We start from the raw sequence: 22079 nt of genomic DNA on the forward strand, positions 1-22079 counted from the left end.
ACATGTCCACCCTGGGCTGAGTGTGGAAACAGACCACACTTATATATATATATATATATATATATATATATATTCATATATATGAACCGTGACCTTGTTCACATATATATTTACGTACACACATTTGTGTCTGGGTGTGGGTGCCTATTCTATTTGGGTTGCTATAACAAAATGCCTTAGCCTGGGTAATTTTTGGACAACAGAAATGTATTTCTCACAGCTCTGGAATCTGGGAAGTCCAAGATCAAGGTACCCCACATTCTGTGTCTGAGGACTCTGCTTCATGGATGGTGCCTTCTTGCTGTGTCTCCACATGGCAGACGGGACAAACAGGCTGCCTTGGGCACTGATTTCCTTCATGGGGGTGGAGCCTCATGCTTTAAGACTTCCTAATGGCCCCTCCTCTTAATATGATCACATCGGGGACTAAGTTTCTTTTTTTTTTTTGAGACGGAGTCTCGCTCTGTCGCCCAGGCTGGAGTGCAGTGGCCGGATCTCAGCTCACTGCAAGCTCCGCCTCCCGGGTTTACGCCATTCTCCTGCCTCAGCCTCCCAAGTAGCTGGGACTACAGGTGCCCGCCACCTCGCCCGGCTAGTTTTTTGTATTTTTTAGTAGAGACGGGGTTTCACTGTGTTAGCCAGGATGGTCTCGATCTCCTGACCTCGTGATCCGCCCGTCTCGGCCTCCCAAAGTGCTGGGATTACAGGCTTGAGCCACCGCGCCCGGCCATGGGACTAAGTTTCAAACTATGATTTTGGGGAGACACCAACATTCAGACAACAGTAGAGTGTTTGTATATCTTTCTAACCATCTATCTATCTACATTTAATTTACATGGCAGAATTTTTCAAACTGTGAGCTGAGACCCATTAGTAGGTTGTGAAACGTATTTAGTGCTTTGCATCTAGCATTAAAAAGAAGAGGAAGACAACGGCCGGGTGCAGTGGCTCATGCCTATAATCCCAGCACTTTGGGAGGCCAAGGCAGGAGGATCTCTTGAGCCCAGGAATCCGAGACCAGCCTGGGCAACATAATAAGACCCACCTATGCAAGAAGTAGGGGGGAAAAAAATAGCCAGGCTGCTGGCACACACCTGCAGTCCAGCCATTTGGGAGGCTGAGGTGGGAGAATTGCTTGAGCACAGGAGGTTGAGGCTGCAGTGAGCTGTGATCGCACCACGGCACTCCAGCCTGGGCAACAGAGTGAAACCCTGTCTCAAAAAAATAATAATAAAATAAAGAGATTTAAAAAAAACCCAAAACAGTGCATTCCACATGGTAACGACAAATATTAGGTGTTTTTTTTTTTTTTTTTTTTTGAGACGGAGTCTCGCTCTGTGGCCCAGGCTGGAGTGCAGTGGCGCGATCTCGGCTCACTGCAAGCTCCGCCTCCTGGGTTTACACCATTCTCCTGCCTCAGCCTCCTGAGTAGCTGGGACTACAGGTGCCCGCCACCTCACCCGGCTAGTTTTTTTGTATTTTTAGTAGAGATGGGGTTTCACCGTGGTCTCGATCTCCTGACCTTGTGATCTGCCCACCTCGGCCTCCCAAAGTGCTGGGATTACAGGCGTGAGCCACCGCGCCTGGCCAATGTTAGTTTTAAAAGTTGGGTTTTCCCAATTAAAAAGCAAGCAAAGGGTCTGAATTTTTCCAAATAGACATAAAAATGGCCAAGAGGTAATGAAAAGGTGCTCATGATCAGTAACCATCAAGGAAATGCAAAACAAAACCACGATGAAATATCACCTCACAGTATTAGCATGGCCATTATCCAAAAGACAAGTGTTGGTGAGGGTGTGGGCAAATAGAAACCTTTGCCCATCGTTGGAGGTATAACCATTTTGGCAAACGGTATGGAGTTTCCTCAAAAAACGAAAACTAGAACTACCACATGACTCAGCGATCCCTCTGCTGGTTATATCTCTACAGGAAATGAAATTGTTTCTTCTGGAGCTCCTCTCAGTTCATTGCAACATTATTCATAACAGCAAGATACAGAAAGAACTCCTGTCATTGGCTACATGTATGAACCTGGAGGACATGATGCCAAGTGAAATACGTGAGACACAGAGAGAAAGATACTGATGAGCTCACTTACACATAGAATCCAACAGTCAAATCCTATCTAGAAACAGAGAGTAGGGTGATGCTCCCTGGGGCTGGGGAAAATGGGGAGAGATATGTAAAAGGACACAAACTTGCAGTTATGTAGCATAAATATGCCCATAGATCTAATATTCACAGGAGGACTATTTATTATTATTATTACTTATTTTTATTTTTTGAGACAGAGTCTCACTCTGTCACCCAGGCTGGAGTACAGTGGCAGGATCTCAGCTCATTGCAACCTCTGCCTTGTGGACTCAAGCGAGTCTCTTGTCTCAGCCTCCCAAGTGGCTAGAAGTTTAAGAACTTTAAGTTGGGGACCACCTATACATAAACATGCCACCACGCCCAGCTAATTTTTGTATTTTTAGTAGAGAGGGGGTTTCCCCATGTTGGCAAGGCTGGTCTCAAACTCCTGACCTCAGGTGATCCACCTGCCTCGGCCTCCCAAAGTGCTGTGATTACAGGCGGTGCCAGGACTGTATTTCTTTTTTTCTTTTTTTTTTTTTTTGAGATGGAGTCTTGCTTTGTCACCCAGGCTGGAGTGCAATAACGTGATCTCGGCTCACTGCAACCTCTGCCTCCCAGGTTCAAGCGATTCTCCTGCCTCAGCCTCCAGAGTAGCTTGGACTACAGGTGCGCACCACCATGCCGGCCTAATTTTTATATTTTCGGTAGAGATAGGGTTTCACCATGTTAGCCAGACTGGTCTCGAACTTCTGACCTCAGGTGATCCACCTGCCTTGGCCTCCCAGAGTGCTGGGATTACCGACGTGAGCCACCGTGCTCAGCCGCAGGAGGACCGTAGATGATATCGTACTGTGTGTTGAAATTTTGCCAAGAGTAATTTTACCCTCACAAACAAACACAAAGAGGGTAGTCATTTCACAATGTGTCTGTGAAATCATGTTGCATACCTTGTATACAACCCAAAATCAATTTTTAGAAATTGGCTTCAATTGTGTATGAAATATATGTATATGCACATGTATATGAGAGATTATGTATACATATAACAAGACACATGTTTATGTATAGGTGGTCCCCAACTTAAAATGGCTCAACTCACAGTTTCCTGACTTTGTGATGGGTTTATTGTAGTATTAAATACATTTTCAACTTACAATATTTTCATCTTACGATGGGTTTATCAGGACAAATCCCCATGGTAAGTTTAGGAGCATATTTCTGCATACACAGGTATGTGTACATGATACATATTGATATGTATCGATGCTGTGTGTATATATTGATGCATATGTGTGCTGTGTATGTATGAGGCAAATCTGCGCATGTCTGTGTACATGGTAAATATTTACGTCCGTCTGTGCGTGTCATTGACATAGAACAGGTGGGGTGTAAACAGACGGGCTGGGCCTAGCTGCTCCTTTCCCGCTTCACTCACTCGAGTCTGGCACCAGATTGGCCGCTCCCAGGCCGCTCCGGGTGCCGGCCCCTGCACCCCACCCTGCACCACGCACCCTGCCCTGCACCCCACCCCGGCCCACGCCTCGCACTCCGCCTTCCCTGTATCCCGCCCCCTACCCAAAACCTCCCTCACCCCGCCCCGCCCCCCGCCGCGCCCTCCGCACGCACCAGGCCCCGCCCACTCCGCCGCGTGCCCAGGTCACTGCCCTCCTCCCCAGGCTCCAGCGCGCCTTGCGGGGCCGCGCACGCTGGCGGAGTCGCCGGGAAGAGCGCCGTGCCGTCGATGGCGGACGCGCGCACGTCTGCAGGGCCGCGCACGCAGTGACGGCTGACCGCCATCTTCCCTCCCGAGGCGGCAGTTCCAGGTGCAAGCGCCGGGTTTGCTGCCCGCTAGGCGCCCCTGCAGCGGCCGGAGCAGTGGCCGGCGTGGATGAGGGGCAGGCAAGGCAGGGCCGCCCCTCTAGTGTTGCCGCCCCTCCCGCCCCAGGGCAGGGCTGGGAGGGTACAGCCCGGGGGCGGGCTCGGGTCGCCTCCCGGCCGCCGCGTCCTCGCTGCCCTGGGCCGGGCGGGCGGGCGCCGAGAGCCTCCCAGTCCGCCCCGTGCCCCGCCCGCCCGGCTGCTTCCGCGGCGGCGGCGTCCGCACATGGGCTAGGCTGCCAGGATGTTCAGCTTCGAAGGCGACTTCAAGACGCGGCCCAAGGTGTCTCTTGGCGGCGCGAGCAGGAAGGTGAGGGCCGGGTTGGCGGGGCTCCCTCGGCTCGGGACCTGCGCGGCCGGGGCTCGGGGCTGGACTCGGGGCCTCCCTGGCCGGGACTCGGGGCTTCCTCGCCGGATCTCGGGTCAGCCCCAGCAGGGACTTGGGGTTGGACTCGGGGCCGAGACTTGGGGCCAGGACTCTGGCTGGGACTTAGGGCTGGACTCGGGGCCTCCCTGGCTGGAACTCGAGGCCGCGCCCGTGGGGGTCTTGCCTGTCCGCTGCGCTTCGGGACCCGGGCGCGCTGGCCGTGGCTCCGTTCCATGCAGGCGGCCGGTGAACCCTGGCACGCTTTGTGTCCCCCAAGGTGAACTTACCCTTTCTGGGTGTTTCCTTTCAGAAATGGGGCTTTCCATGCTCGCTCCCGCATGGCATCAGGGAGTGGTTGCTTTTCGAATGCCACCTGAAGGGCGTTTTCGGTTGTAGAAGGTGAACGGCACGCATTTGCTGATGTCGATAATCTCTGAAGTGGAGGCAGAACGCCTCATGGATAGCCACGTGTTTGAATCCAAGACCAGGGCAGTTATTCGCTACCAGCCTCCCGGAAACTGTGGAGAGACTCCGGACTTGTATCTGTTGTGATAGGCCATAAGTTGTTCGCATGGTCATTGTTTAGGATAAGGGTAGGCAAACCATGACGCCGCTGTTCTAGTCTAGAATCTCCCCTGTCTGTCCCTGAAGACGGACATCGGTTGGTTCACTGGAACCGCTAAGTCTTTTGAGTGCTGTGTGGTCTTCCTCCCGCCCCTCCCTTCCCACCCCTTCCCATCATTTCTGAAATGTTCTTTAAATTGCTCCACCTAGTTTTTCTTGTTTGTCAGTATATTCTGTACATCACAACCACCAGGTAGGCGCGTAACGCGGAGTGGATGCTGGCAGGCCAAGGAGGAACTGCTGTTAAGATTGTGCTGTGGTGCTGTGTTTGGTAGTTTCTGAGGGTAGAAGGGAACCTAGGTAAAGAGTTGGGAGAGAAGTGTGCTGATCTTTTTAAGCTTTGAGGTTTGTGTGATGGTGATTGCTTGCAAGTCGCTGTGCTACAGAACTAAGTACTGTGCGGTTACAGGGTGGGCGTGGTAGCACCTAGGGGCTTCCACGTTAATGAAAATTTCTTAAGAGATCAAAGGATTTCTCCAGTTAGAAGAGACTTCCGAGAATCTCTGGACCAAATCTCCTTGCTTTCAAGTTGGGAAGGTGAGCTGCAGAGCATTTGAACGAGTGCGCATTCGCACAGCAAGCTAGTGGCAGACCACCTGAGACTCCATGCCATTTTCACAGCGCCGCGCGGCCTCTGTTGCAGGCAGGAACACCCCACGGGCCATGGATGTTGGTCCCTATTCACCAAGGAGTGCATCTCTGCTCTGAGGGAGTGAGGTTTCTTATCTGTTGATCAGAATCTCGAAGGAAGATACCCTGAGCTGTGTGAAACAATCACCCCTTTAAAAACAGAACACTTTTTATTGGGGTATAACGTAAGATACAGTCAGGTTCACAAGCACTAAGGAGATCCTTGTGCAAGTGAAATTGAAGAGGAAGGGCGTGAGGGAAGCTGGGTAGGGAAGGGAAAGGCGTCTCAGCTGGAGGCTAGCTTTAGCCCCATCTCGCCAGGAGCTTGCCACAATTGGCCCTAATTGCGGCAGAAGGGTTGGTGGCTGCCCCCCCTCCAGGATGAGGGTGGGAGTGTGGCACTGCTGACCCTGAGCCGAGGGCCATTCTTCTGGGAGAGAGTGGCAGTAAAGAGTCCTTAGTAGGAACTGGCAGCAGCTGGGGCATGGGTGCCCTGGCCTGGTTAAGGAATCTGGGTGGGGACCCAGCTGTATGTACAGCTCGAAGGATTTTTGCATATGGACACTCTCCGGTAGATGGAATACCGCTCACGTCAAAGGAAGACCATTCCCAGCATTCCAGAGGCTCCCTTGCACTCTCACCCTTTAATTACAGTCATGTGTGACTTACAGAGGGGGACACTGTCACTAGGCCAATTGGTTGTTGTGGGACCATCAGAGTGCACTTAACACACACCTAGATGGTGTTGCCCGCTACACACCTAGCGGCTTGGTACAGCCAGTTGCTCCTGTGCTACACACCTGGACAGCGTGTTTCTGTACTGAATACTGTAGGCAACTCTTAATGCAATAGTGAATATTTGTGCATCCAAACATAGATACAGTAAAAACACAAATTATAATCTTATGGTACCACGGTGTGTATGTGGTCTGTTGACAGACCGAAAGGTCATTATGCCGGGCGTGTCTGTATTCCAGCCCCACAAAGGTGACTGTCCTCCTGACCTCCGTTACTGTAGTAGCGTTACCTGTTGAACTTCAGGGTCATGGAGCCACTCGCCACTTGTCCTTTGTGCCTGGCTTCTTTGGCTCGGCTTCTGTCTTAGAGGCGGATTCCATCTGCCTCGGTGCACGGCATTGCCCTTTGTGTGAACGCACCGTGGTTTATTCTATTTTCTTACAGGCATTTGGCGTGTGTGCCTTTTGGTGCACCCAATACTCTTATGCTGGGTCCTAGGTTAAATGTATGTTCAGCTGTTGTGCACACCACTGCCACAGTTTCCCCACGTCGCATGTCTACAGCATCTGAAGGTGTCCAGGTTTCCACATCTTTGCCAACATTTGATATTGCAAGCCCTTTTATTTTAGTGAGGATGTAGTTTCTTTGTGGTTTTAATTTTGTTTCCTGACAACTAATTACGTTGAGCACCTACATATGCTTATTTTCCTGAATTCTCTTTGACTGCTACATAAGTCCCTTCCCTTGTTGGAAAAGTGAGAAGTTATAGTTACTCTTTTCTCATGTCTTAAATTATTATTTGAAATCTTCCCTTTCTGGAGCTTAGTGGAAAATGGAGTAGTTAGTATCTTTCGAATAACCTTTTTCTTTTTTCAAGTTAAATACTTTTAGTACTTCTTATTTGTATAGATCTCTGTACAACAAGCCTGGCTTGAAGAAGTTTATAATCTTGCTGGGCAGATAAGACTTAAGCAATTAAAAATTAAATAACAATAGAGAGTAATCGCTACATTCTAAATTTCCCTTGATCCTGATTCAGAAAAAGTAAAGTTGTTTGGAGCTTAGTCCTGAAGGATGGGTGTAATTCGGATGGGTGGAAGACAAGAAGGCATTCCAGGTGTGTGGAGTAGGGGTGTGTGGAGTAGGTGTAGATTGGATTCCATTGATTCAAAGTCACTTTGGGGAGCTGCATATTGATTACACATGGACATGGAGATGGGACGATAGACACCAGGGACTACTAGAGGAGGAAAAAGAGGGACAGGGAAAGGCTGGGGAACTACCTGTTGGTTACTAGACTCACCCCCGGGTGATGGGGTCCTTGGTACCCCAAACCTCAGCGTCGTGCAGTATATTCTTGTAACAAACCTGCATAGGTACCCCCTGAATCTAAAATAAAAGTTGAATTTTTGTTTTGTTTTGTTTTGTTTTTTTTGAAACGGAGTTTCGCTCATGCTGGAGTGCAGTGTTGCCCAGGCTGGAGTGCAATGGCTGGATCTCAGCTCACTGCAAACCTCCGCCTCCTAGGTTCAAATGTTTCTCCTGCCCCAGCCTCCCGAGTAGCTGGGTTTACAGGCATGCGCCACCACGCCCGGCTAATTTTGTATTTTTAGTAGAGATGGGGTTTCTCCATGTTGGTCAAGCTGGCCCTGACCTCAGGTGATCCGCCTGCCTCGGCCTCCCAAAGTGCTGTGATTACAGGTGTGAGCCACCATGCTCAGCCTGAAATTTAATTTTTTAAGTCACACTGATTTCTACCTTTAAATATTTCTGACATCAGGATACACACTGATAGCATGATACAGTTTAATTGGTGGTATGTTTTTCTTGGTAGTGTATAGAAGAATATCTTGGGGTCATCTGATTTTAAGTACAGAAATGGACTAAAACTGGCTTAGTAGGCAAAACAAAAAGAAACAAAAACCAGTTTATGAAAGGATAGGTGTGTCTGACAGAATAGAAAGGTCTGAAACACCCAGATAGCAGGTATCACCACCACAGGCGTTGCTTGTCCTTCTCCGGGAGCTGGGTGCACTCCCTTCTTTGTCTCCTTCATTCCTGGCTCTGCAGACTGGCTTTCTCCATTTCACACACATGGTTTCCTAGCTTAAGCGTCAAGAAAGTTTGATCATAATTGCCAGTTTTCAGGAGAGGACAGTCTGATTGGCCTGGGTCATGTTTCCAGCTGAGAAGCGCAGTCTGAGGGGGTCTTGGAGGCTGGGTTCAAATGGAGCAGTCTAGGTGCACCTGTGAGCGGGGTAGATTCTTCAAGAGGCAGGGAGTGGTTGTTGACGGAATACCTGGGTTCCTGTGGGACAGACCCAGGAAGCAGTCTGGGCTAGAGATGCAGATTTGGGGTTATCAACAGACTGGTGGCTTAGAACACAGTTCCCTAAGAGGGCTTGGAGTTTGGGACAGGGTGGGACGCGTGAGGTACTGCAACATTGAATTCGTGTGGGGGTTGGGGGCAGGGCTTACAAAAGAGTCACACCTCCTAGAGTGGAGGACAGCGGCGTCCGGGGAGTGAATCTCAAGGAGGGAGGAGTGACAGGCAATGCCAAGTGCTGCACAGACACAGGGTCCACTGACTGCGGAGTTGGGAAGAATTGGGTGATTTGAGCATATTCTGTAGGGTAGTCAGAGTTGGAAGTCAAGAGCATAGCACATTGAAGAGCAGATGGAAAGTCAGAAACAGGGCCGACCACAGGCCGGATGCTGTGGCACATGCCTGTAATCCGCCACACCGAAGCCTGAGGCGGGAGGATCGCTGGCGTGCGGGAGTTCAAGGCTGCAGTGAGCTGTGATCATGCCATAGCACCCCAGCCTAGGCAACACAGCATGACCCCATCTCTTAAAAAATAAGGCAGGGGCGAGGCAACAGGGTAGACCTTTTTTGAAAAGAACCAGAAGATTGGATGATAAAGGGAAATTCGGGGTCTTGGGAAGAGTTTTGTTTGTTTTGGGGGACGGGGGAAACAAGTTTATAGACTGGGAAGTGGGGATGTTAAAAATGTAGGGAAGACAGAGTGGCATAACTTTCAGAGTCTTGGAGAATACCTGAGAGTGGGGAGAACTGAGTGTGAGCGGGCAATGGGAAGGATTTTGAGACTTAAAGAAGCTAGGGATGGATATGGATATAGAAAAGTTTGTAGACCAGAGGAATTGAAAATTTGTAACTTTTTGTAGATAGTTCTGACAATAGTGGGAGTAGAATTAAGATCACTTTAATGTTTGTCCAGTGCTTTTAAAAAAAAAAAATAGGTTATGTTTTAGAGCACTTTCAGGTTTACAGTCAAGCAGAGGGTAGGGTTCCCATATGCCTAGTTGCCCTCACCTCACTTTTCTCTATTACTAGCATCTGGCATTAATGTGGATCATTGGTTACAATGGAGAAACCAATGTTGATGTGTTATTATTAATTGAAGTCCATAGTGTACATTCACGTTCACACTGTGTGTTGTGCCTTGTGTAGGTTTTGACGAATATATGATGACATGTATCTACCCTTACAGCATTATGTAGAAAAGTGTCATTGCCCTAGAAATTCTCAGTGCTGGCCAAGTGTGGTGGCTCACACCTGTAATCCCAGCACTTTAGGAGGCCGAGGCAGGCAGTCAGGAGTTTGAGACCAGCCTGGCCAACATGGTGAAACCCTGTCTCTACTAAAAATACAAAAAATTAGTTGGGCATGGGAGGCTGAGGCAGGGGAATTGCTTGAGTCCCAGAGGTGGAGGTTGCAGTGAGCCTGGATTGTGCCACTGCATTCCAGCCTGCGTGACAGAGCATGACTCTGTCTCCAAAAAAAAAAAAAAAAAAAGAAGGAGGAGGCCTGGTACTTTGGAAGGCCAAGGAGGGTGGATCACCTGGAGTCAAGAGTTAGAGACTAGCCTGGCCAACATGGTGAAACTCTTGTCTCTACTAAAAATAGAAAAATTAGCTGGGCGTGGTGGCAGGTGCCTATAATCCCAGCTACTCAGGAGGCTGAGGCAGGAGAATTGCTTGAACCCGAGAGGCAGAGATTGCAGTGAGCTGAAATTGCGCCATTGCACTCCAGCCTAGGCGACAAGAGTGACACTGTTTTAAAAAAGAAAGAAATTCTCATGGCTGTCATATTCATCCGTCCCTCCCATCCCTGTAACCCTGGCAGCCACTGATCTTTTCACTGTTTCTACTCTAGCCTCTTCCACGATGTCATATAGTTGGAATCATACACTATATAATCTTTTCATATTGGTTTCTTTCACTGAGTAATATGCATTTAAGGCTCTTTTCATGGCTTGACAGCTCATTTCTTTTTACTTTATTTTTTATCAATTAATAGGCTTTTTTTTTTTAGAGTGGTTTAAGGTTTACAGAATAATTGATGGGAAACTATAGAGTCCTCAAAACCTCCTCTCAGCTGTACGCTGTTTCCTTTGTTATTTACATCTTGTATCTGTGTGGTACATATGTGACATTGGATAACTATTGAATTTTAATGAAGTCCAACTCGCCAGTGTTTTTTTCATGGATCTTGCTTCTGGCATTGTATCTAAAAAGTCATTATCAAAGCCAAGGTAACCTAAATTTTCTCATATATTCTAGTAGTTTTATAATTTTGTATTTTACATTTAGGTCTCTGATACATTTTGAGTTAATTTTTGTGGAGGGTATAAAATCTGTGTCTAGATTTTTATTTTTGAAGTTTTTCTGTTTGTGGATGTCCAGTTAGCACCATTTCTGAAAAGACATTCCCCAACTCCATTGAATGCCTGCCTTTGCTCCTTTGTCAAAGATCAGTTGGCTATATTTTTATGGATCTATTTCTCTTTTGTTTTTTTGAGACGGAGTCTCGCTGTGTCTCCCGAGCTGGAGTGCAGTGGCGCAATCTCGGCTCTCTGCAACCTCTGCCTCCTGGGTTCAAGGAATGCTCCCGCCTCAGCCTCCCGAGTAGCTAGGATTACAGGTGTGCACCATCACACCTGGCCACTTTTTGTAGTTTTAGTAGAGACGAGGTTTCACCATGTTGGTCAGGCTGGTCTCGAACTCCTGACCTCGTAATCTGCCCATTTCGGCGTCCCAAAGTGCTGGGATTACAGGCATGAGCCCCCGTGTCTGGCCTTTATGGGTCCATTTCTAAACTCTGTTATATGGCTTTATTCTCTCCTCCACTGATCTCTCTCTCTTTTGTCAATACCATACCATCTTGATTACTGCAGATTTATAGTAAAGTATAATACTTAGTGTATGTACTAACCTTCTTAAAATTTGAGACGGAATCTCCTGTTGTCCAGGCTGGAGTGCAGTGGTATGATCTTGGCTCACTGCAACCTCTGCTTTCTGGGTTCAAGTGATTCTTCTACCTCAGCATCCTGAGTAGCTGGGATTATGGGCATGTGCCACCATACCTGGCTAATTTTTGTATTTTTAGTAGAAACGAGATTTTACCATGTTGGCCAGGCTGGTCTTGAACTCCTGACCTGAAGTGATCTGCCTGCCTCAGCCTCCCAAAGTGCTGGGGTTACAGGCGTGAGCCACCGCGCCCGACCATAGGCAGCACTGAAGTCTGGTAGTGTGAGTCCTTCGACTTCCTTCTTCTTTAGTATTGTGTTGGCTCTTCTGGATCTTTTGCCTCTCCATAAGAGGCAGTTTGTTGATATTCACACACACACAAAAAAAACCTGTTGGAATTTTGATTCGGATTGCGTTGAATTGGTAGATGAAGTTGGGAAGAACTAAAATCTTGACAGTGTTGAGCCTTCCTATCCATGAATATGGAATATCTCTTAATTTGTTTAGTTCTTTTCTTTCTTTCATTGGTTATATAATTTTCCTTATATATACCTTATACATGTTTTGTTAGATTTATACCTAAGTGTTTATTTTTGGGAGGTGCTAATGTGAATGGTGTTGTTTCAGTTTCAAATTCCAGTTCATTGCTTATTGGTAGAGAAGCAGTTGACTTTCATGTGTATTAACCTTATGTCCTGAAATCTTGCTATAACCACTTCTTAGTTCCAGGAGGGGTTTTTTGGTTGATCTTTGGAATTTTCTGCACAGATAATCATTTCATTTGCAGCCAAAGACAGTTTTATTTCTTCCTTTCTGATCTGTATGCCTTTTTTTTTTCTTTTTTCTTTTCTAACACCATCAGAAAGCAATGCATTTTATTGTCTTACTGCATTAGGTAGGATTATAGTTGAAAAGGAGTGGTGAAAACTTGCCTTGTTCTCAATTTTAGTGGGGAAGCTTTGCGTTTCTCATCATTAAGTATGATATTTGGTGGATCTTTTGGTAGATATTCTTTATCATATTGGGGAAATTCCCCTCTATTCCTAGTTTGCAGAGTTTTTATCATGAATGAATGTTGGGTTTTGTCAGATGCTTTTTCTGTATCTGTTAATGTTACATGTGATTTTCCTTCTGCAGCCTGTGGGTATGATGGATCACATTAAGTCATTTTAGAATATTGAGCCTGTCTTGCATATCTGGGATAAATTCCATTTGATTGTGATGCATAATTCTTTGTATACATTGTTAGATTGAGCTTGTTGATATTTCCTTCAGGATTTTTGCATCTGTTTTGATAAGGGACATCAGTTTGTGGTGTTTCTGTGATGTCTTTGTCTGGTTTGGTATTAGGGTGTTACTGGCCTTATGGAATGAGGACACTCTAGGGTCTACCAAAACCAATTACTGTAGGGTTTTTTTTGTTTTGTTTTGTTTTGTGTTTTTTTGAGACAGTCTCCGTCTCCTAGGCTGGAGTGCCTGGAGTACAGTGGTGCAATCTCACTGCCACCTCCATCTTCCGAATTCAAGTGATTCTCCTGTCTCAGCCTCCTGAGTAGCTGGGATTACAGGCGCCACCACCTTGCCCAGCTAATTTATCTTGTATTTTTTAGTAGAGATGGGGTTTTGCCATGTTGGCCATGCTGGCCATGCTGGCCTTGAACTCCTGGCCTCAAGTAGTCTGCCTGCCTCAACTTCCCAAAGTGCTGGGATTACAGATGTGAGCCACCGTGCTTGACCTCATTTACTCTAGTTTTAACTCCTCCCCTTTGATAGGTCTAGATTGTTAAGATGATAAGAACTTGATTGCTTAGCTTTGTAAAACTGCCCTCTATTATATAATTGAAGGGATTACTTAGATTACCTAGGATATTTTAACTTAAAACATTTTATGCTGTTTTGTTTTAAAAAGCATGCATGTAATGCATGTGTTAGTATAATGCTCCATATACATTGCAGTGGAACATAAAAACTTTTTCTTACAGATCTGGCATCAAATAAAGTCAATATTTTCTAAGATCAAATTAGTTCCTTTTTTTTCTTTTTCTTTTTTTTTCCCCCGTTTAAGAGACAGGGCCTCACTGTGTCCCCCAGGCTGGAGTGCAGTAGCTATTCACAGGCATGATCGTAGTGCACAGCAGCCTCAAACTCCTAGTCTCCAGCAATTCTCCTGCCTCAGCCTCCTGAGGAGCTGGAACTCCAGGCTTGCCACTACCCAACCCCAGACTGGCTCTGAAAATGTTGATTGACTGTCAGGACTGGTATTTAGCAACACTATATTTGTTCCCTTGAATACAGTTACGCTGTATCCTTTACATATAGGAGCAGTAAACTGTAGTTCCCTGCTACAGATAAAGTCAAGAGTTCTCTTTTTTTGTTTTTTGAGGTAGAGTTTTGCTCTTGTCACCCAGGCTGGAGTGCAGTGGCGCAATCTCGGCTCACTGCAACCTCTGCCTCCCAGGTTCAAGCAATGCTCTTGCCTCTGCCTCCCGAGTAGCTGGGATCACAGGCACCCGCCACCGTGCCCGGCTAATTTTTGTATTTTTAGTAAAGACGGGGGTTTCACCGTGTTAACCAGTCTGGTCTCGAACTCCTGACCTCAAGTGATCCACCCACCTCAGCTTCCTAAAGTGCTGGGATTACAGGCGTGAGCCACTATGCCCGGCCAGGAAATGAGCCGATTTTTAAAAATAGAAACCAAGCAGAATGGAAGGAGTGAGACTTGAGACTAATTGTCTCATTTTCTTTGGACATTAAATCTGGGCGTATAGGAAGTGGGTGAAGTACTATACAAAATTTAAGGAGACACTGTCAGGTTCATGCACAGGCTGACTCTGCATGGCACATCCCTGAGAGTGAGTGCCTCCTTAAATTTGTGCCTTAGGCATCTGGCTTGCCTCATCATATCCCCTACTTGGCTTTGACCACTTGAATGTGTGCTGATTTTCTTGAGTTACAGTGTGAATTGCCAGCTAGGATCTTTAAAAGGTTAAAAAATAGATGGTCTCATAAGACCATAGAATAGCCTCAAAAAAAGTTCTTGCAAAAGCTGTAAGGAACTTCCCTCTGTGACTTTTCTTTAATTCTTCTATTATAGAATGTAGGCACCTAGGAATTTGGAAGTGGGGCATCTTATTCTTTGACTGTGACCTGTGTTGTATACTGCCTTTAAAGCACCTGCTTTCTGCATGCCTCTGTTCTCTACAGGCCTCCAAATGCCACCCTTTACCATTTGTCAGCATGAAGGAGAAGCCATGCTTTCCATATCCCATCACCTTTGGTGGTGGTCAAATTACAGGCAGTAGTGCCTGCTGCTGCTGAGAGCATACAGACACTGGGCATAACCCACCTAGGGTTGGTTATAACAGATTTATCAAGAGTCTAACAAGGCCGGGCCTGGTGGCTCACACCTGTAATCTGAGCACTTTGGGAGGTGGAGGTCAGGAGTTCCAGACCAGCCTGGCCAATGTGGTGAAACCCCATCTCTACTAAAAATACAAAAAATTAGCTGAGCGTGGTGGCACCCACCTGTAATCCCAGCTACTCGGGAGGCAGAGGCGGAAGAATCACTTGATCCCGGCAGGCAGAGGTTGCAGTGAGCCGAGATCATACCACTGCCCTCCAGCCTGGGTGACAGGCCAAGACTCTGTCTCAAAAAAAAAAAGTCTAACAAGATACATCCCCTCTGATCCAGCAGAACAAATTTCTACATTTAGAAATGTAAAAATTTATTCTAGTAAACTAATATGCTTAGGAGAAGACGCATGGGAAAGGTGATTTTATGGCATTACTTATAATACTGAAAAATACTGAAACAGCCTGCATGTCTAAATATGGGACATTTGTTAAATAACCATTAATATAACAATACAGTGAAATACTGTGCAGCCATTTAAAGTGGTCATGATGTATATTAATGTCTATCATTAATTTATTAGCATACTTATATTTATGAACATGAGTTTTTGTTAATGGAAATAAGTAGATTACAAAACAGTATTGCAGTCTGCTTTTTTTTTTTTTGAGATGGAGTCTCGCTCTGTCGCCCGGGCTGGAGTGCAGTGGCCGGATCTCAGCTCACTGCAAGCTCCGCCTCCTGGGTTCACGCCATTCTCCTGCCTCAGCCTCCCGAGTAGCTGGGACTACAGGCGCCCACCACCTCGCCTGGCTAGCTTTTTGTATTTTTTAGTAGAGATGGGGTTTCACTGTGTTAGCCAGGATGGTCTCGAACTCCTGACCTCGTGATCCGCCCGTCTCGGCCTCCCACAGTGCTGGGATTACAGGCTTGAGCCACCGCCCTGGCCTGCAGTCTGCATTTAAATTATGTTAATCTGAACAGTCAAGATAGCTACTTTCCCAGTTTCTTAATTTCCACTGAATGAAAGAAAGATACTCGTTGCTTATTGCTGTGTAATAGAGCTTAAAGCAATACATTTTTGTTACCTTGGTCAGTTCTATGAGGCAGGCATCTGGATCCACTTCGGGGCTGGCCCATTCACAAGCCTGGAAGTTAGTGCTGGCCGTTGGCAGGAGAGTCAGTTCTCGGCCGCTTGCGGGGCTCCTTAGGGATACCGTGTCCTCATGGCAGCTGGCTTCCCGCTAAGCTGCTGACCAGACAGAGCAGGGAGGAAGGGCAAAGCCTGTGGTGACTGACCGTCTCAAAGCCACGCACTGTGAATTTGGTCATAGTGAATTTGTCCAGCCCACTCTTGGGGTGAGGGGAATCGGGCTCCACCTCCTGAAGGGAAGCAATAGCAAAGCATTTGTGGAAATAATCCTAAAGCCTCCGTAGAAGGGAACTTCAGTTTTAGCTAAGTCGTAAATGTTAGCACTGCAAAACAAATATGCTGTGTTTTCTGTCTCAGCCTATTAGTTAAAAATTGTGATTTTCCTTCTTACCTCTTTCCTTCTATATCAGTAGTTATTGGCTACATAAATAACAACACAGTGAGTTAAAAAGCAAGCATTGTCAACATACATTTTGGTGAATGTGAGTTCACTCAGAGGAGATTGTGTAGCTCTTTGGAAATGTAACAAAGAAATTGGCAAACTAGGAGCAGCTTAAAAAACAAGCAAATAGAGAACTGACTTAAAATGCCATTTTTCTAGATGAGCCCTCCTGATCATGTGCTGTCTTTTCTTGTGAACTCTTACCTTCTCCCTTATGCTGCTTGGAAATGTTTAGGTTCCTGCATTACCCTGCCTGAAATACTATCTATTAAGCCTTTTAAGTATCTTCCTCAAAAAAGCCTAGTAGAACCATAAGGAGTCATTTGTTTGTAACAATGCAAATTCACTGATTTAGACCATTTAGCTTTTTAATCCATTTGCTCTTGGAGAGAAGAGGGGGCTATGCAGTTGGACCAAGGAGAGTCAATGATTTTGGAGTTAGTCAGTCCTTGGTTTGTCACCATGACAACCGTGGGGCAGGCGGTAGCCCTGTCATGACGGGGAGGAGAGGTGAGGGAAGTGAGAAGCAGTGGAGCATCACAGAAAAGTGGCTGTCATCTGAAAACGCTTCTGCACAGCCTTGTACCCAGAAGTTGGTTTACCTTCTGTTCTAGTACCATGTGTGTATCCTGTTTCCAGAACCCCAAGCAACCATCATTTTTTGTATGCTGGACTGGGTGGGATTCTTAGGACTATTTACATATTAACATTCCTGTCACCAGTTAGAGGGACAGCATGGGCAAAGGTGTCCAGCCATGGAGACGGGGTGTTCAGCTACAGGTTGTGGCCAGAATGGGGGTGGGCAAAGTAGAAGAGAAGGCTTGAAAGGAAGGTAGTCAGGGACAGAGCTGGGAGGAAGGTAATCAGGGACAGAGCTGGGGGGGCATTGTAGGCCACACTAAGGCATACTCAGGGAGGACTGGAAAACCGCTAAAGGGTTTTAAGCACATTAATGAGACTTAGGTTTTAGAGATGCGTGGGGGGCAGTTTGGGTGTTTGATTCTAGGGAGGCAAGGCCTGAAGCCAGGGAAATCAACGGAGAAGCACCCGCACTTGTGCCTGAAGAGCAATGAGGGCCTAAAACCTGCAGAGGGCATTTTCTTTTAAGGATGTTTGTTTCTCTCCTTATTTGTCACATTTAGATTTGCTGTGATACTCATTATTTGTTCTCCTGCAGGGCGCTTTTCTTGTATGTGCTCATTGATCTTGACTTCTGTTATGTGAGGCAGAGGTGTTAGAGTCCTGTGGAGGAAGAAATCAAGGCCCAGAGTGTCCAAATAATTTAGCAAAACCCACAACACTGCCTGTGGTTTATCCGGATACCGTAAGGCCTCTCCCTCGTGTCTGGGCAGGTTGTCTTGCCTGCACATCTTGCTTCTGTCTCCTGCTTTACTTGTGCATTCCTGTAACTGCTTGGAAAGTTGAGGACCACATCCTGCAGGCACTGAGAAGGTGGCTCCAACAGTCCTATATCTTTTGGAACTAATTTTTCTTACAATGCAGCTTTAACATTGTTTAATTTTTTGCCAGGCGTGGTGGCTCATGCCTGTAATCCTAGCACTTTGGGAGTCCGAGGGGGGTGGATTGCCTGAGGTCAGGAGTTTGAGACCGGCCTGGCCAACATGATGAAACCCCGTCTCTACTAAAAATACTAAAATTAGCCAGGCATGGTGGCGGGCGCCTGTAATCCCAGCTACTCGGGAGGCTGAGACAGGAGAATGGCTTGAACCCCAGAGGAGCGGAGGTCGCAGTGAGCAGAGGTCGTACCACTTCACTTCAGCCTGGGTGAAAGAGTGGGAAAGTTTTGTTCTCAAAAACAAAACAGAATTGTTTAATTTTTTAAATATTATTTTAGAGATGTGTTAGTAGACACTAGTTTGTTGGCAGTTAGCACAGTTCACATCACATCTTGCTACTGTGAAACCCCTTTACTGCAAAAGATGAAATCGTAGAAAGTGTAACCTTGAAAAAACAATAGTTAACTCTGGAACCAACTGTCTGTGACTTAGCTGTTCATCTTTTCTGGGCTTTTCTTTATTGGATCATGTAATGGGAAAGTCATAATTCTCTTTTTAATTTTTTTTTTTTAACAGAGTCAAAGTCTCACGATGTTGTCCAGGCTGGTCTTGAACTGAGCTCAGTTGATCCTCCCACCTTGGCTTCCCCAAGTGTTGGGATTACAGGCGTGAGCCACCATGCCCAGCCGGAAAATCATAATTCTTGATAATGAGAAAGCCAAACTAGATTATCACGAATCTTTCTTGCTCTAAGAATGATTACGTTTCTACTCTGCAGTCAGTGAGTGGCCTTTTTAAAAAGTTAACTTTCCTCCCGGCACTCTGGAAGGCTGAGGCAGGCAGATGCCTTGAGCCCAGGACTTCCAGATCAGCCTGGGCAACATGGTGAGATCCCGTCTATACCAAAAATACAAAAAAAAAAAAAAAAAAAAGTTGGGCATGGTGGTATGCACCTGTGGTTTCAGTTACTCGGGGGGGCTGAGGTGGGAGGATGGTTTGGCGGGGCGGGGCCAAGGTTGCGGTGAGCCAAGACCGCACCACTGCACTCCAGCTTGGGTGACAGAGCGAGGTCCTGTCTGGGAGAAAAAAGTTAACTTTTTCTGGCCGGTGGCTCAAGCCTGTAATCCCAGCACTTTGGGAGGCCGAGACGGGTGGATCACGAGGTCAGGAGATCGAGACCAGCCTGGCTAACACGGTGAAACCCCGTCTCTACTAAAAAAATACAAAAAACTAGCCGAGGTAGCGGGCGCCTGTAGTCCCGCTACTCGGGAGGCTGAGGCAGGAGAATGGCATAAACCCGGGAGGCGGAGCTTGCAGTGAGCTGAGATCCGGCCACTGCACTCCAGCCTGGGCGACAGAGCGAGACTCTGTCTCAAAAAAAAAAAAAAAAGTTTTTCTGTTTTAAAAAAATGATAGGCCAGGCACGGTGGCTCACACCTGTAATCCCAGCACTTTGGGAGGCCAGAGTGGGTGGATCACAAGGTCAGGAGTTCAGACCTGTCTGGCCAAGATGGTGAAACCCTGTCTCTACTAAAAATACAGAAATTAGCCAGGTGTAGTGGCAGGCGGCTGTAATCCTAGCTACTTGGGAGGCTGAGGCGGAGAATTGCTTGAACCCGGGAGGTGGAGGTTGCAGTGAGCCAGGATCACACCACTACATTCCAGTGTGGTGACAGATTGAGATTCTGTCTCAAAAAAATAAATAAATAAATAAATAAATAGACCTTCTAAACAGCATCCATGAAATCACCTCCCCGAACCCCCTAACTTCCCACTATTATTTTCTCAGTATCCTTCCAGAACAAGTCTAAACATAAACATGTCCTCCCCTCTCATTTGCAGTTAAAGTGAGAGATCATATTGCTTTTTCACCTCAACAAAATGTCTTTAGTGATTCCGTATCAGCATTTTTATATTTGTTATTCTTTGTGGTATATAATATTCCATAGCATAGTTTATATCATACTTAATATAACCACTTTCCTATCAATGGATACGTATAAATTGTCTTTAGAGTTTTGCTATTAAAATAGTGCCTTATTTATGACACAATTCTGAGGTAAGAAAAGAAAGTCTCTTGGTGTATATTGTGGTATTTAAATGATTGCATTTTGCATTGGATACTTCATTTTTTCTCTAGTCAAGTGAAGCAGGAGTGGAGAAGGAACAAAGAAATCTGTAACTGGTTGTAGTCAGTTAGACTTTATTTTTAGAAATGAGCTCTTATGATTATAAAATAATATTGATAATTGGAAATGTAGGATATACTGAAATGTATTTAACAATTACCTATTGGAACCCTACCCATCCCTTAGAAATGAAATGCTGTTAATGCATAGTCATTTTTTTTCCCCATCTTTGTGATGGTAAATGGTCAAATATTTTCCTAGCATTTTAAAAAATTTCTTTAGAATTTGCATCATTTTATGCATTCTGTTTTATAAATATGATTTCTAGTGGCTTATGATGATGCACCTTTAAGTATGTTTTGCATATGTGAAATTGGTGATTTTCATATTTTCATAGATGTTCTTATTTCATGTAGGTCTGCAAAAAAGAACCCCACCCCCCACACACACGGTAGCTTATGCATTATTCACAAATGTTAACTTTTAACATTTTCGTTTCCTCAAAGGCAGTATTCTTTGAAGTGGGTAAAATGGCTAGCATTGTGTTAGTGCCTGAGAGCCAGAAAATACTGAACTGAAACGGATGTGAAGCTGATAATACTGTGTAAATGGAGTAAATTGTTAATGGAAGATAAGCCAAATAGATGAAACAAAAACCTCACAGTGTTGTTTTTTTTTTTAAATCAAGATATTTACAGACATGCTAACAATCGTTCTATAAATGCTTAGTGATTAATTTAGGCATGTTGTCTTTTGGAAGTTACTTAAATTTACTTTGACATTCACTCTAGTTTTTTAACATAAAAATTTTAATGAAATCTGATTGAAACTATGTATGCTTTACTATTTCAAATAAAGAATAAACTTTGTTACCACTAAATTTATTTAGTGAAGAAAGCATTTTCCCCCCATTTAAAATCATTTAGTGAAGAAAGCATTTTCCCCACATTAAAAAAAAAAAAAAAAAAAAAATGAAAAGAAAAGAAAATCACCTTGGTAAATGGCGTTTGTAAAGTTTTGATCATATTTAATGTTCAGAGAAGATAAGGATAGTACCTAAAGCTGCACGGCACCCAGAGCAGTTGGCTGTGCTCACTGTGGATTTCACGTTGGTGGGTAGTTAACAGCAGGGAGCGTGCACGCTGTCAGGGCGATGGCCTCGGTTGTTTCAGAGACCCTTCGGGTGTTTGATGGACCTTGTCTGTAACAGCTACTGGGCATCCCTATGGGTTCTACATCTGCGTAATTTAAAAGATAAGAATGTTTTCAGCTATGAGTACAATAAATTGAAATAAAAAACTTGTTTATCAATAGGAAGTTTAGTCCTTTGTTAAAATCTAAATGTGCTTTCTCCTGATACCTTACTTGCCCCTTTCCTCCCAGCCACTTAGTGATGAACTTATTCCTCATTATATTGAGCTGTTTTTAGAACTTGTTCTCATATTACTTTGTTACTACTTTTAGAAAGTGAGAAAATATTATAAGTACATGGGTAATCATTCAGATGGGAATATGAAAGATCAAATAAAATACTAGAAGTTTTCTTGCCTTTCACCTCCACTCCTCACACCCCCAGTTCTTTTTTTTTTTTTTTTTTTGAAACAGAGTCCTGCTCTGTTGCCTGGGCTGGAGTGCAGTGGTATGATCTCGGCTCACTGCAACCTCTACCTCCCAGGTTGAAGCGATTCTTGTGCCTCAGCCTTTTGAGTAGCTGGGACTACAGGCACACGTCACCACCCCTGGCTAATTTGTGTATTTTTCATGGGGACGGGGTTTCACTACGTTGGCTGGGCTGGTTTCGAACTCCTAATCTCAAGTGATCCACTGCCCTGGCCTCCCAAACTGCTTGCATTATAGGCATGAGCCACTGTGTCCGGCCCCAATTCTTTAATCCTTATATTCACA

At 45.6% G+C, this 22079-nt stretch overlaps 1 protein-coding gene across 2 annotated transcripts in view; it reads left to right on the forward strand.

The window, feature by feature from the left end:
• The first annotated feature begins 3836 nt into the window (after positions 1-3836).
• UBE3C (ubiquitin protein ligase E3C) overlaps positions 3837-22079 on the forward strand; it is a 139620-nt gene continuing 121377 nt past the window's right edge. The window contains exon 1 of one of the 2 annotated variants that reach the window (XM_023225329.3): positions 3837-4261. In XM_023225329.3, the coding sequence (XP_023081097.1) occupies positions 4196-4261 (66 nt within the window). In that variant the 5' untranslated portion in view covers positions 3837-4195. The remainder of the gene's footprint in view (positions 4262-22079) is intronic. The other variant, XM_023225330.3, reaches the window with a different exon arrangement.

This window comes from Piliocolobus tephrosceles, chromosome 8, assembly GCF_002776525.5.
Source record: "Piliocolobus tephrosceles isolate RC106 chromosome 8, ASM277652v3, whole genome shotgun sequence".
NCBI classification, from domain to species: Eukaryota; Metazoa; Chordata; class Mammalia; order Primates; family Cercopithecidae; genus Piliocolobus; species Piliocolobus tephrosceles.